The sequence below is a fragment of the Perissodus microlepis genome, chromosome 1 (genome assembly GCF_051167445.1).
Source record: "Perissodus microlepis isolate ML-2025 ecotype Zambia chromosome 1, ASM5116744v1, whole genome shotgun sequence".
NCBI classification, from domain to species: Eukaryota; Metazoa; Chordata; class Actinopteri; order Cichliformes; family Cichlidae; genus Perissodus; species Perissodus microlepis.
In genome coordinates this window covers 25,694,146-25,708,656 of record NC_140461.1, presented here as the reverse complement: position 1 = coordinate 25,708,656, position 14,511 = coordinate 25,694,146, and the positions used below count along the sequence as shown (strand labels likewise).

The 14,511-nt window shown below is 36.7% G+C and overlaps 1 protein-coding gene across 4 annotated transcripts in view; it reads left to right on the top strand.

Moving 5' to 3' along the window:
• The window catches only part of pcdh9 (protocadherin 9), a 188,817-nt gene extending 175,202 nt beyond the window's left edge, over nt 1-13,615 (top strand). For all 4 annotated transcript variants that reach the window (XM_084914448.1, XM_084923424.1, XM_084921920.1 and 1 more), the window contains one exon: nt 11,529-13,615. In XM_084914448.1, coding sequence (XP_084770574.1) covers nt 11,529-11,899 — 371 coding nt within the window. In that variant the 3' untranslated portion in view covers nt 11,900-13,615. The remainder of the gene's footprint in view (nt 1-11,528) is intronic.
• Nucleotides 13,616-14,511: the final 896 nt, after the last annotated feature.

The following is a 14,511-nucleotide window of genomic DNA, read 5'->3' as shown; positions in this document are numbered from 1 at the left end:
TTGGCTCACATGAAATGTAATACATAGCGATTGTGCTGCCAGTGACAATTTGTTTTCTTCTTATCCCTTCAAGATTAAAATCAATACTCACTACATAACACAAAGATCCACATCACAAACAAAAACATAAAGACACGCTGCATTATGGCATGCTGTGAAGCAACTGAACTGAACCGCTGAGCTACACTGAAGCAGTCATTATTTTCTTTCATTTAGATTTTACTTTCTAATGTCTTCTTTAATACAGGAAAGAGAATTAGGGCCTTGGTGCACTATTACTTTTTTATGGGGTCAACTTGATCATTATCTGTATGTTACATTACTTACATCATTAAAAGCACAGCAAGCCCACACTAATTAAAAAATTATGCTCTTGTTTTCAATTGGAAATCTATTCGTCATATGGCAACATAATAACCATCATCTGGGTGGGTTTTTTTGTATGTGTGTTTGAGGACAGGATTGTAATATATTTATGTCCCTCAATAATTGATATTTGGACTGTCAGGGCACCAATTTGTCCAAGCGTTTTCCAGAAAATTGGCTTAATAAAATTTATTCTCTCCTGCCATAAAATTCGTTCACTAGACTGCAAGAGGCAACTGTGAAAACTGTATTTATCATCACATACTTTATTCGTTATTGTAATCAGCTATAGTGATATAAAATATGAATAAATGCATTTGTGTCACTGTTGAGATACTCACTGTCATAGATGAGAAATCATATTAAAAGGTCAGTGACTGAGTTTTATGTAGTAGAAGATTAAAGAAGGAGATGAAATCAGTTACATATGCCAATTGTTGTCATGGCGACTGAACACTTCCACAGGACCGTACCAAACTTTGTATTTACACTGCCTTGCACAATAACTTAATAAAGAAAGTGAATTACTAACAAGGAAGAATTTAAAAAAATGAAAAGAAATTTAAAAACAAGTCTTTGTTCAATTAAATCATTATGGTACTGTGTATTTAGCTAATATAATTCTTAAATAAAATAAGAAAATCAGTTGTTTAAACTCAAGAATCTTAAGAAAGAATAACTGTGCGAAAGGATTAGGGATTTTCTTATCTCAGTGCCCTACAAAGAATCATTTCAGTAGCACAGCTGACTTAATTTAACCATTCAGATTTGGGTGTTCAGACAGATAAACTGTAATTAATTAGGCCTACTGCTGAAAAATGACATTATTGTTCCAAAGCTAGAATGCTTCCAGCAAATTTGTCATTAGCAACCCTTTAGCTATTCATTGCTCAATAAACATGAATAATGCGCTTTGTCTTTGGTGTTTTTCTTCTGGTATTGATGGGATTTCTTTTGGTACTTTTTTTTTGGTTATATGTGTTACTTATGTTAGAGATAGCAGTGCTGTCAAAAGTAAAATAATTTTCTGTAAAAAATTGTATAGTACAGCATAGTTTAGTAAGAAAGATATGCAGCGTTTGTTGCAGTTATGTAGGTTTACAGTATGTCATGTCGTCAAAAGACAAACAAAAAAAAACAGTAAAAGATTATAGTAATACTTTAAAGAAAATGAATAAAAACTACAACATTAATATACTCTTAGGTTCTGGTAATAAAATTAAACATTAGCAAGTCCATCTCTCTGTTATACTTTCAGTTAGCTTTAGCTAGTTAGCCATTTTTTGCTTCCTCGGTCTTTTTCTGTTAATGTTAATCTATCTACAGCAGTGCTGTAAAGTGCAGCTTTGAAACTATCTGCATTTGAAATTACTCTTCTAAACGTTGTAGTACAAATGATTCTTACAACAAAAAGCGCTTGTTAGCCCTGAGTAACACATATTCTTTGGCTGTCTGTGGAACAGTGTCCTGGGCCCCGCCCACAGTGAAAGTTGACCACAGAAACAGTATGACAAGAAATACCAGCAAAAGCTAGGTCGCAGTTATTTCCCGTTTGACAATGTAGCATTATATATGCTGATCTTACAATTAGAGCAGGGTGATATGACCAAAAATTTTTGTCACGATATACATTTGAAAATTTGTGATAACGATATAACTGACGATATAATTGACACTAGACAAAATACTTTACAACTCCACAACTTTATTCGTGCAAAAAAAAAATCAACGTATTTTCACTTACACAAGCAGCTGTTTTTTATGTGCATTAAGTTATATAAAAATTTAACGGTGCAAATGCAAAATCCTTGCTGACAGTTTAACCAAAAGGCATTTCCAGTGGAAATTGGCCGACATATCCTCAGCATAATGATGTATAATACCCACAAAACTTAAAAAGAGGTTATACACACACAATACGGTAATATTATGTTGAAGCACAGTACTATCACTCCGCGAGGCTCCTGCCTACGATAGCCGTAATGCTCCGACAATCCATCAAGTGGTGCGGGTTCGTAGCTTAGCAAAGTCGTACTAAAACGTTTGACAGATTTTCGAGCACCGTGTACGACATAAAATCGTTTCGAGGTCAGTAAACACAACCAGAATTCATATATAAGGCACACGGGATTATAAGGGGCACTGTCGATTTTCAGAAAAATCAAAGGATTGATTTTAAGTGTGCCGTATTTTCCAAACAACACGGTAATAACGACGGCCCGCTAGCATGCTCTACCAAAAATAGTGCTTTGTTGTGTATCTGACGGACGGAAGCTAAACCAGTTCCACACCACTGAAGTTGCAGCATTTTTACAAACACTTCTGGTTCATCTGTTTCATTCAACGATCCGCTTTCGGCCTTCTCATTCTCCACAAACTGAATCATCCTCTATTAACACTGCCAGTGATCAAAGTGTCTCAATATTCTGTGCCCTATTTGACAGCCAAGGCTCGCATGTCTGAATATTCCCACACAAACAACCTGGCTGATCCCTTCAACACAGTCAGCGGTGTCCTCATTGAATATCATTTCACCTGTTAAGACTATGTCATACTTTTATTTAAGAATTTTGATAAACTGATAAATCCATCCCCATCTTTCGCTTTTGCGCATCATGAAATGTTCTTTTCTTTCCTTTTTTAAATCCTATTTTACTGATAAAATGAAGTCACTTAGTATTTGATTACACCGAACTTACTTCTGTGTCTTTGATTACAAGTGTACTGTTCAAACCAGTTTTATTCGATTACTTTGTCTGTACTTTTAGAAGTGCTGTCACACATGAGAGTGCTTTCCTTTGATATATACTGCCTTCTTTTTACTTGAAGTAATATATACTATTGAGCTCAGTCTTCTTGGTATTTTTAATATTTCCTTGTTAAGTAGTTTGTTCCCGAAGACTTGGGCTAGATCCCTCTTTCCTTTAAAATCATAGGCCAGTTTCTAAATGACCTTTTTATCTCAAAATGCTGATGTCTCCTTTTTATGCTGATGACACAAAGATATATTTGCCCATTAAATCATCCTATCCAGATATGCTGAGATTGATTAATAATGGTGTGAAATCCTAAATTGGATGTCAAGCAATATTCTCCAACTGAACTCAAAACTTAAATTACTGTCATCGAGTCTTAACTCATGAACATTTATGTCATCTGAGCATGTAAAAGTGAGTAAGAGTGAAGTGAATAAATTAACCTCATAGTTACATTACACAAGTAACTATGTAATGTGTCATGCAAAGAATCTGCATGCAACATTACAACAGAAGTCTAAAAATATTTTGAATTTTCCAGTGTAGAAAAGAGTCGCTTTCTGCAGTGTAATGTAGAGGTCCTTTCTTAAATCTTTCTTTAACTTGCACTATAGTTGTATTTGGTCCCAAACCTAGTACTCATCCTTACCCTGGGTCATTGTGCGATGTACAGTCTAACAGTGACAAAAGTGCAGATGCTGAGGTGTTTTGGATCTCACTATAAATAGGATGCAAGGTGTTTTCTACAGTGAAATTTAGTTCAATCCTCATCATCCCTTTTTACTGTTGCCTCCAGGCCAAACAGCGGTTTTTCACCAGTTTATTAATTCCTTGTCGGTACCTTTTCTTCTTCGTCGTCACAAAGAACAGTGTTGCTTCCCCGAGCTGATACTGTACGTATGGTCTGCTGCATGCACTTAAGAGTCAGAGCTCAACAACAACAGTCTAATCTGCCCTTCTTCTCCCCAACTCTCTATGTTATCAGCACAGCACAGTTTGTTTTTAATATGGAAATCTCACCACGTCTCCAAATGCAGCTTCAGCATATTTTCACTGTGCTTACTCACATTCTCAGTTGCTTATTCCTCTAGGAATATATTTATTTCCAAAAAATCAGTAGAGGCAAGTTTGTCAGTTGTCGATATCTGGTGCCGGTGTTGCTCTGGGAGTTGATGTTTGCTGTGCATATGTATAGTATTAAGGCAAATATCGGAAGACATGAAAATGCATTTTGGTTCCATTCATATAAAAATCAAATATTTTGATTTTTTGGAAATCTTGAATGGAGACTCTGGTCTCAGAAGGTCATTTGTCTTTCAGCCATTCGATCATCCTTTTTTGCTTATCCAATTCAGGGTTGCGATGTGCCTCGCCCAGCTGTCATAGGGTGAGACACACAGGGCAGACAACCATTTACAATCACAATCACCAATTAACCACGTCTTCAGACTGTGGGAGGAGACACGGGGGAGAACATGCAAACTTCACACAGAAAGATCCCGGCTAGTTGGTGGAGTCGAACTCAGGGCCTTCTTGCTGTAAGGCAACAGCGCTAACCGCACCACCGTGCTGCCCCCAAATGTATTTCAGACTTTGAGGAAATTTATTTTGCTTTCCCACACTGCCAAAGCTCTTCATGTGTCTACAATCCAATTCTCTTCTCACAAGTGCTGCACTGTGAAAAGCAGTTTCAGCTAAGAGTGGTTGTAGGTGGCACGACCCAGAAATTTGTGGTGTACAGTAGATGGACAAAAAAAGCTCAACATCTTCTGTATTGTCCCTGTGCTATTATTCCAGTAACTTTAAACTTGTTTTCCAAGTGTGAGAGCCCAGATGATTTTAATAGTATCTGCTGTGTCACTTTTAAAGAGTCATGTAGAAAATGTAAGAGCAAAAAGAGGAATAACAAATATGGTATGTGATTACAGAATTAGTTATTGTAAGGCTTAGCAGTTAAAGCAGAATGTTGGAAAGTCGAAAGAAGCTGAAATAACTTTTTCTAAGATAACTCTTTTTCACTAAGGCTTAGTAGCTCCAGATTTAAACCTTTATATCATGCCAAGGAGTTTAATTGAGTTTTTAACAGAGGTGAATAATGAAAATGCTCACCAAATGCTCTCACGTGTTGATTTGTTGAAGGAAACTTGTAATTTGTAATTTATGTTACTTGGTAATGCGAGCTATCAGACCACATGCTGTTTTAAAGCACTCTAGGCCATTTAAGCAACAAGCCATGCTACTGTAGAATTACCACTTTAGTGTGCTTCCAAATCATCATTAATCTTACTAATCAGGCAAACCATAGTCCAGGGCACATATTGGAAGAATGAACAGGAGCAAATAGGAGGTTAAGAGACTTATTCTTTGAAAAGTGAAAAGGAGGGAAAATGCTAATTACATTTCTCGAGGTTCTTTTCCAAGAAACACACAAAGTTCAGTTGCACACATATTTCTTCACACACCATACTGTACAGCTGACATTAAAAAAGTCTGGTCGAGAGAGAGAGAGTAGCTTTACCTGAAAATTTGAATTACAAATTGATCTGAGAATAGCTTTAAGTGAGGTCTAAGATAATAATATTTACCACTGATCGTGGAAAATTATGTAAATGATAGTCATTTTTTGACAGGCTTTGTGTTTTTTTTTTCTTACTATTGCTCACCTTCACTTCCCTTTTATTTTTCTTCGCTCCCCTTCAATTTTTTTATCTGACCACCCTTCACTTCCATTCTCAAACTTTGTCTTTTTTTTCTATTTTGACTCCATCCTGCACTTCATCTCCTCTCATGAGAAGCTTCTTGCTGGCCTCAAAGGGAGCACTAGAAAGGATCCATCAGCCAGACTGGTATTCTCAGGAGAATGCATCCAGTGTTTTGCTCTGTTCTGCTCCACTCACTATTATATCTATCCAACCCTTGATAGCCTTTACTGTAGATCACAGGGCCTGTTTTCAAATTTGCTGCATAGCAGTATGAAGCTGTGATTCTATGCCTCGTTGGTTACCAACCACTATAAGAATCACACATTTCCCCAGGCTATTTACAATATATATATATATATATATATATATATATATATACTTTTACTACAAGACGGATCTTTATGTATTGGTTATGTTTATAACATTGTGTGCCATTACATGCCTTAGTGTGCACAGTGATGGAATGGTGGCATGCGTATATATCCTTAGTAGTAGAAGATAAAAGGGTCACAAAGAAAAAACTTACACCAGAAGCATACAGAATAAATCTCTCTGACATATCTTGAGGGTTTTTGAGTGGTAGTGGAAAAACAGCACTATGGAACTTTTAGCCTCCGTGCTGGACTAAAACAAAGCCTCATTCATCCCCAAATAACAACATCTGGGCATGCTTAACAGCATGGATAAATAAACAAGCCCTGTGGACACTAAATCCCCCACACTCAATCACTCTCATTCCCTCTCCACCCGTTCCCCCTTGCCATTCTCAAGGCTGTGAGTTGTTGGTGTGGGACTGGCACATCAGCACTGATAGTGTGCATCCAATTAATTAGCCAAATGTTATCTCATTAGTAATAGCCAGAAGACTAAAACAAGACTCCCTTATAGTTGCACACAACCTCTGGTCAAAAATAAGGATGATTCTCTCCTCCTCTGTAACCTCTGTGATCTTTTGATGCTGAGTGGGAGGAGAGAAAGAGAGGCATGTAAATACTTTTTTGGTCAAAGTGTCCATCGTTAAACAGCTATTTCTTGTACCTCACATTTATTCCACAGCTTCTGCAGAATTAAGCACACCAGCCCTTAGCACAGCCTAATGACATCGTATCAGGAGGCAATCTAATGGTTTCTTTGTCTTTAAGGTATCTGTCTTTGTGGACATCTGCAACATTTGCACAGCGCTGTAAGCAAAAGTCAGCACCATCTGACACAGTTCTGAATCCCTTGCATTCCTCAACACCTGTGCCTCAATGTTATTTAAAGTACTCAGGGGCTCTGCACCAAACACAAGCCACCGGCTATTTGCTTCTTTGTGCGTTTGTGTGTGTGTGTGTGTGTGTGTGTGTGTGTGTGTGTGTGCACGCACAGGGAGGAATTTGACTTCCTGAGCACAGTAACCATGAGCAACACACTATGCAGAGATAAAGTAGAAATAAATAATGTGAAAACAATTTTGTATGAATGAAAGGAACATTAATTTACATATACTCTATACTCCTTATTTATGCAGTAGAGCCATGTGCTTGTGAAATCAGTTGAATTAAAAAGCTTAAAAAAGCTTAGGGTATTTTGGTTTTGTTTCCAAATGACACGTTTTGTCTGTATTTAAAAAAAAAAAAACATGAACAAAAGCGCAATAATGTTAGGCAGGAGATTCGGAAAACAATTCTGTTTCTCTGTTTGTTCATAACATCAGTATATTAAAAGAACTTCTCTGTGACTTAGGAAAGCTATGTTTATAGCAAAACTTTAGCTAAGGTACAAAAGAGACACTGAGGTGTATTTTCTCTACAATTACTTCACAAGTCACAAAAGGAATTCATACTGGGTCTGTTGATATTGTGACGTTATGGTTTGGTGCCTTTCGTCCGTCCAGCGCTCTTCAGGATTCAGTAGGAGTAACAAGATGTTATTTGACATCCTCTGGAGTATTCCCATTCACCAGTGACAGGTTTTTTATTACACATTTGGCATGTGCAGCCATGTTATTATGCAAGAATGTTTAAATGAATTAGAATCCAAATAGGAAACTGGGTTTCATGAATTATATGGTCCATCACCAGCCCACTCCGAATTGTAATACATGACATGAGATGTAACTCTGAGAACAGAGTTGGGAAGTCAGAAGGTAATGAGGCAAAAAAGGAAGCTTTTCTTCGGAACAAGATGATCAGGAAAAGTTAGCAGCTAATAAGTGCTGGTAGTCAATGTTATCCAGTTCGGTAATTGAGCCCGATCAACAGGTAAGATTAAAATAAAGAGCAATGAAAGGAAAAGAAATTATTTTAAAAAATGCATAATTAACTACGTGTGCATATTGATTATGGATATGGAAACTGTGAATGGTCCAGCAAAAAAAAAGGACATGACAAAAAGTATTAAAAAATATAAAGAAAAATAATAACGCTGGCTAAAATGAGGGTTTTGTTCTTAATAAATGGGTTTCACCCACTCTAAGAGGAGGCATTCTCTTGCAGTGTCAAAAAGTCTTCTCCAGGGCAACGTGGACTAATGGGATAAAATTCCTGCTCTTACAGTGTACTTTCAATTAAACAGACTCACATATTTCTGCACACTTAAGAACAGGGCTCCGTTCGCGTGCGTGCATCAATGGGGAGCCAGTAAAGAAGGATTGCTGGTGTTTTGGTTTTGTTTGAAATTGGTCTTCTGAGTCTGAGTTTTAAATACTCTCCATTTCTTTCATTTTTGGAAGTGTGGAGTCGGGCTCCTGGAGAGTGATATACCACAGAACTTTTATTAAGCTGGTAATAGCGAAGTGATATCCTGGAGTTGTTGCTGAAGTTTAAATATGTTGCTTTACTAACAGTGCCTCAGATAAATGTTTAAAAAAAAAAGACTAAAAACCTGAAGGGACAGTGTTCTGATAATCCTGTCATATGTTTTATTGGATTGCTTTATTTTGCAATGTATGGTCATGTTACTGTATTTTCCATAGCATCTCTTGGGGTACAGTGGAGTGTGGACATTTCAATCTTTTATCCTTTATATTTAGGTATCCAATTTATTTTGACTTCCCTACTCATTTGCTTTCCCTGTATGGGAATTACAGGCCGGTATTATAAGACTCTTGTATATGAATAGATTTTGTAACCTATCAGCTCTATACCTCAAGTGGTCTTTTCAATCAGGCTTTGTCTCTGCATTTTCTCAAACAGCAGGTATACAGAGATTAACGGTGAAAATGGCTGATTCAAATTATCCTCTGCTGCCCACTGGGGCCACTGATTGTACCAATCTGCATGCAAATGGTCATGTTTATTACACCAGGGGAAAAGCAAAGCACAAAGTGTTCTTGATTAATGACTGGCTCTGCTTTGTTAAAAAAGGAATCAAAATTAAACAGGAAACATAGACATTACAGTCATTTGATCCTGCTGTAATCAATACACAAAGTCCAAATTCATCATATGTATATAGTCTAATTTACAACCTTGTGTTATTACATTATTATTTCTCAAGTGTCCAGTGATTGCAAAGTTAGAAGAAATGCCATCAGAGACATAATGATTTTAATGTCGTCATTATTATCTTATTAAAAAAAGTAGATGCAAATGGGAGCCTTCTTTCTTGTTCATTTGTTCTCAACTGCACACCATGTACTGTATATGTACATGGCTTTTTTCCTTCTTACCATCTCTCTTCTTTAAGAGTTCCCCAGATATCTACTCACTCATCTACAATTTCATTTGAGGAATTCATCTTGCCGTCTCCTGGGTACCATGTATTATTGCTCTCTGTGGTTCTTCATGCAACTATGATAATGTGTATCTTGGTTATACTCCTCATATGCCAATTATGGGTGCCTGTTATTGTGATGGACTCTACATTCACGCAGAAGAGTGACTGACTCCTGCTTCTGCTTTCTTCACATCATTTTGCAGTATGTGCTGTAAAAGTCAGAAAGCAGTATTAAAGAAGCGAGGCTTAGTGGAGTATGAGAAAATGTTCCCATTTGGATCAGAAGACATGAATAATTATAGCAATAGGAAAAAATTGCTCTCCTCATGCAAAACAGTTTTATTTTTGCCCAAGATGAGCTTTATAGAAACGTTTATAGGCCAAGCAGTGACTGTCAGAAACAAACAATATGTGAATCTCCAAATATAAAAAATGTAAATGTCAATTTGTATGCTGTGTTGCATAATCCAAGACTATCATGTTAGATTACAGTTACCTCAACATCAACTTTGAAAATATGAAATCGCAATTTGAACTACAGACTCAATATTTTATATGAAGTGGGTGTTTTATGTATCAAAATCCCTTAAAAGTCAGTGCTAAACATACACACAATTGCATTTTAGCATTAACATTTACTAATTATTGTATTGTTATTATATAGATCCATCTAGAAGTCTTTGACAGAGCTCACAAAAAACAGTTTCAATATAAAAGTAGCTGCCCGATGTAGTGAGTTTGGTTCTTAGACATTTCCAGTGTTTTTCAAAATTAATCCCAGAAGTAAAGTACAGCAAGGTTGCTTTCAATGCAAAATGTTTAACTGAGCTTGAAATGTTTACGGCTGAATTTTCTGATCACATTGGTACAGAATAAAGGTTATACAGACCTTAAAGGTCAGCAGACTAAAACAGTAAGGTGATGATGTTATTCTAAGCCAAAAGTGTTTGTTATGGATTCTCAGTAGAACTAGCACACTGTAAACATTGCAGCAAGGCTTTGACCATTCACTGATGCTGACATTTGAATATTAAGTTAAACTTAATAGTTTTACCACTCTATACCATTTTCTGGTATATCTTTGTAACATAACTAATCTGACATTTTATATATGTAAATGAAGAAGGAGAAAAACCAGTTCATGCCCAGGTTTGCAAAAAACAAAAACAAAAAGCAACCCCTTTTAGCTGATGCACCAGCCGATTAGCAGTTTGTGAAGCAAAGGGACAAATTAGGACAAATAGGTATAATTTTCTCTTTTAGGTAAAACAGAAAAAAAACAAAACATATGAATTAATTACCCACTAATGCTATATTATACAAACACAAACATGACTGCTTTGTTTTTCATTTTAAGAAAATAAAACTGATTCAAAGAAGGAGATTTATTCAAATGGGAGAATTCCATTACGTTTCATGCATTATGCATGTTTTCTATCAAATGAGATTTCAGCAAATACCACCTGAAATATTTACTGTTTGATGGTGATGTATGTTCAGCCAAGGAGTAGCCAGATGGTGGCAGAGAGCTGGCAAGGAAAGATGATTTGTTGTGATGCAAATTGTCCTTCAACTTGCTTCCCCCCACCTCCCGGTTTAGGTGAAGTGAGGTAGGCTAATTTCCAGAAAATCATTTATAGTGGAGACAGCAACATGATTTACAATAAGGAATTAGTGAACTTCTATGCCTTTGAATAGCTTATAACATAACCGTTGGCTGACGTGTTTAAAAACCTGTTTAGATTAACAAATAAATAATAAAGACTATTAGAAACAATTTTAAATCTGCCAGACGGTGGCTTTCCTAAGATCTATAGCACTACCATGTCTCCCAGTTCCCCAAAGCATATCTCTTTCTCTGTTACATTCCTAGCTTGTTTTCTGAATCACTAAAGTATGCGAAGTTCCCCCTCTCATATTCTGGGCTATTCTGGAGTGGAGAACCTTACGTTCAGCGAGAACAGCAAAATATATAACAACTCTCTTTCTGGTTCTTCTGTTTTAGATGGCCCCCTTGGACCACGCGGTCTAGTGGAAGCTACAGAGATGTGTACACAGGAGTGCCTTGTCCTGGGACATTCAGACAACTGCTGGATGCCGCCAACACTGGGAACATACCAACAGCCCAAGTCACCTGTAACCAGCTTCGGGTCTCAGAGGGAGTGGGGTCCCAAGGACAAACTGCTCAATGGACATACTCTGAGCAGAACCTGGAAAAATGAGAGTGGGCGGTCAGAGCATTTTGGTGACAGAAAGCAGTTTGGAAGTGGGGAGGGACACTTCACCAGCAGTGGCATGGCTGATATTCCACTGGTGAGTCTCAAGTCCTGCCAGCCAGCCTCTTGCCCAGACAGCCCAAAGGACCAGCAGCTATAAGAGGGACTTTCCTTCTGTGCTGTCAGATGTCCTTACATCTGGACACAGTGAACAGGTGGAGCAATCATCGGAGCTCCTCCCCATTTTATTTTTTCTCTCTTATTTCTGTTCTTCGCGCTTAAGTTGATGCTTCTGCAGTGTAAGAGCCACATTTACTATGGTGGTCACAAAATAGTGCTTATGCTGTGTTACCATGGCTCTAGAGGAAACTGTGTGTGTGATCCTCTATGGATTTCTTTAACATTCAGCAAGGTTTTTTTGTTGAGTGTGAATTGGACAAGTGCCACGGGGACGTGCATAAATTAAAAAAAATTAGAAGAAAGGAAAAAAAACTACCATGGCTGACCAATATATACAAATATTTGTGGTGTGGTTGTTATTGAGTTGTTCAGGACTATATTTAATCGACACAATCAAAGAAAATGGAATTACACTTCAGAAAGTGTTGTTCTAACACTGTTTGTGAACACTTGTTTATTCTGTCATTGTCTCTGTGTTTGTAAATAAGACTTATTAACCACTATCATGTATCTGTAATATCCAAAGTGAATAGGACAGTTTTTGGCCGTTATCATTATAATGCCTTGTCATCAGAATTTGGGATTTTAGCTGGACTGAGCTCTATAATAAGGGAAAATGTACAACAACAAGACATTTATGTATTTCTTGGAAAAAATACTGTTGATTTAAGCAAATTTTCCATCTCGTAATATACCCAGTGTTGCCCATATTTCTTAATAATTTTCTTCAAGTAATGCAAAACCACAACCAAATCTTTTTTTCTATAAAAAACAAAAGAAAAACACAAACAAACAAAAAACAAAAAAGCAAAATGTTTTGTATGAAGGATGTCAGTGCTCAATATGTGCATTATAAAAATGAAAAGCTCTGAAAGCTCTCCATAAACCAGTTTTGAAGGTGTTCAGTACAAATTAAATAGCAATATATTTGTAAATGGCTAAATGTTTTATCTAATGTTGATCTTATTACTGTATAGATTTTATTCAAATTGTGATTTGACTGAGAAAAATCCCTCAGTAGTATCTGCAGTTTCCTGGCATATGTATATATCTATATTATTTCCACACAAACTATTATTTTCCATACATAAGAAAACACAGGTTAAGATCACACTTTAATCACTGTGCCTTCATGATGTTTCTTCAAATACTGAATTGTGCTTATTTCAATGACAACATGTTGGCTACAAAGAATATTCTGTATGATAATCAAATGCCTTACGCATTGAATGTTTGCCAAATTTAGAGACATAATCACACACATGTTAAAGTACAAAATCAAGTAGATGATACTGAAGAAAAACACAAAGGCATGTGCAGATAATGGGTTAACCATGAGAGACCATTTTCTGTCATTCCACTGTCTGAAAAGGTTTGTTTTATTCCACAGCATGGAGGGCAAATTACACAATGGAAAAAGCATGCTAAAAGATATAGCTTTTAAAATTAACTTGATCATTTTTGTGTCATTTTACTTTGTTGGAATAGCGTTGATTTGTGCATTAAGGAGAGATTCAGTTTGTAAAGCACTTTCATATTTATGTCACAATATAATGAAGTTAAGTGGGATGGAGTGATTTGCTTATCGCAGTATGTTTGTCAGTTGTGAGGGTGTTTGACAACACAGATACTGAACAGTTAATCCTTGTTACTACTCTACAGGTATACAGCTACTGCAATAAATGTTTTAATTACGTATATGCTTAATTTGTGTGCAGGATAATCGCCTCAGCAGCTATGTGTGTGCTGTAAATGTATTCCCACTTGGGTCATTTTTCCTTAATAATTTAGTGTAAAAAAAGGAAGCCAGCCCCTTTATTTTGAGAGCACAGTGCATTCATGAGGTACAATTTAGTTTTTCCTAATTTTTTTTATTTCTTTGATCCCAGCGAGATTCTTCCTGTTATCAGGTCCCATTTTCTGCTTAAAATATTTTACCTTAAAAAGGTGTTGAAACAGCCTTGATACGACTGATTCTTGAGTAATAATCCCTCTGCCTGTTGCTTTAGTTTGCATGTTGTGTCCTTACCATACACATAATGCTTCCTTAAAGCATTAATGTCAGGGTCACTGTGCGTCAAATCCTGAGGGAAGCAATTTAGGAAGGTCAAATTTCTGGAAGTGAGTTGCCATGGAAATGAAGATGGCTTAAACATCCAAAGAACATGAAAAAAAAAAAAACTCCCAGTAGTTTCTTTCAATAAATTTTCTTTGGTTTTCAGCTTCACTATGTTTAGTAACAGTAAAGGACAGGTCTCTTTCTGGATTTTTTTTGTATCAAACCTTGTACATTTTTTGCTGCATATCCTTGATGTGACTCTCCAGCTCCACCATATTCCAAAGGTCTATTAGACTGAGATCTAGTGACAGTGCACTCACTCACATGTTCAAGCAACCAGTTTGATTTGTGCTTATTACATGGAACCTTATTCTGCTGGAAGCAGCCATCAGATGGGTGTATTGTGGTCCTGAAGGAATGGACATACACCATTACACCATTACCAATTTTAATCCCAGCATGTCATCTTGAGCATCAGAATGGGGATGAAAGTCAGCAGGTAGCTCATGTAGCTTTGACCAAAGACTACAAAT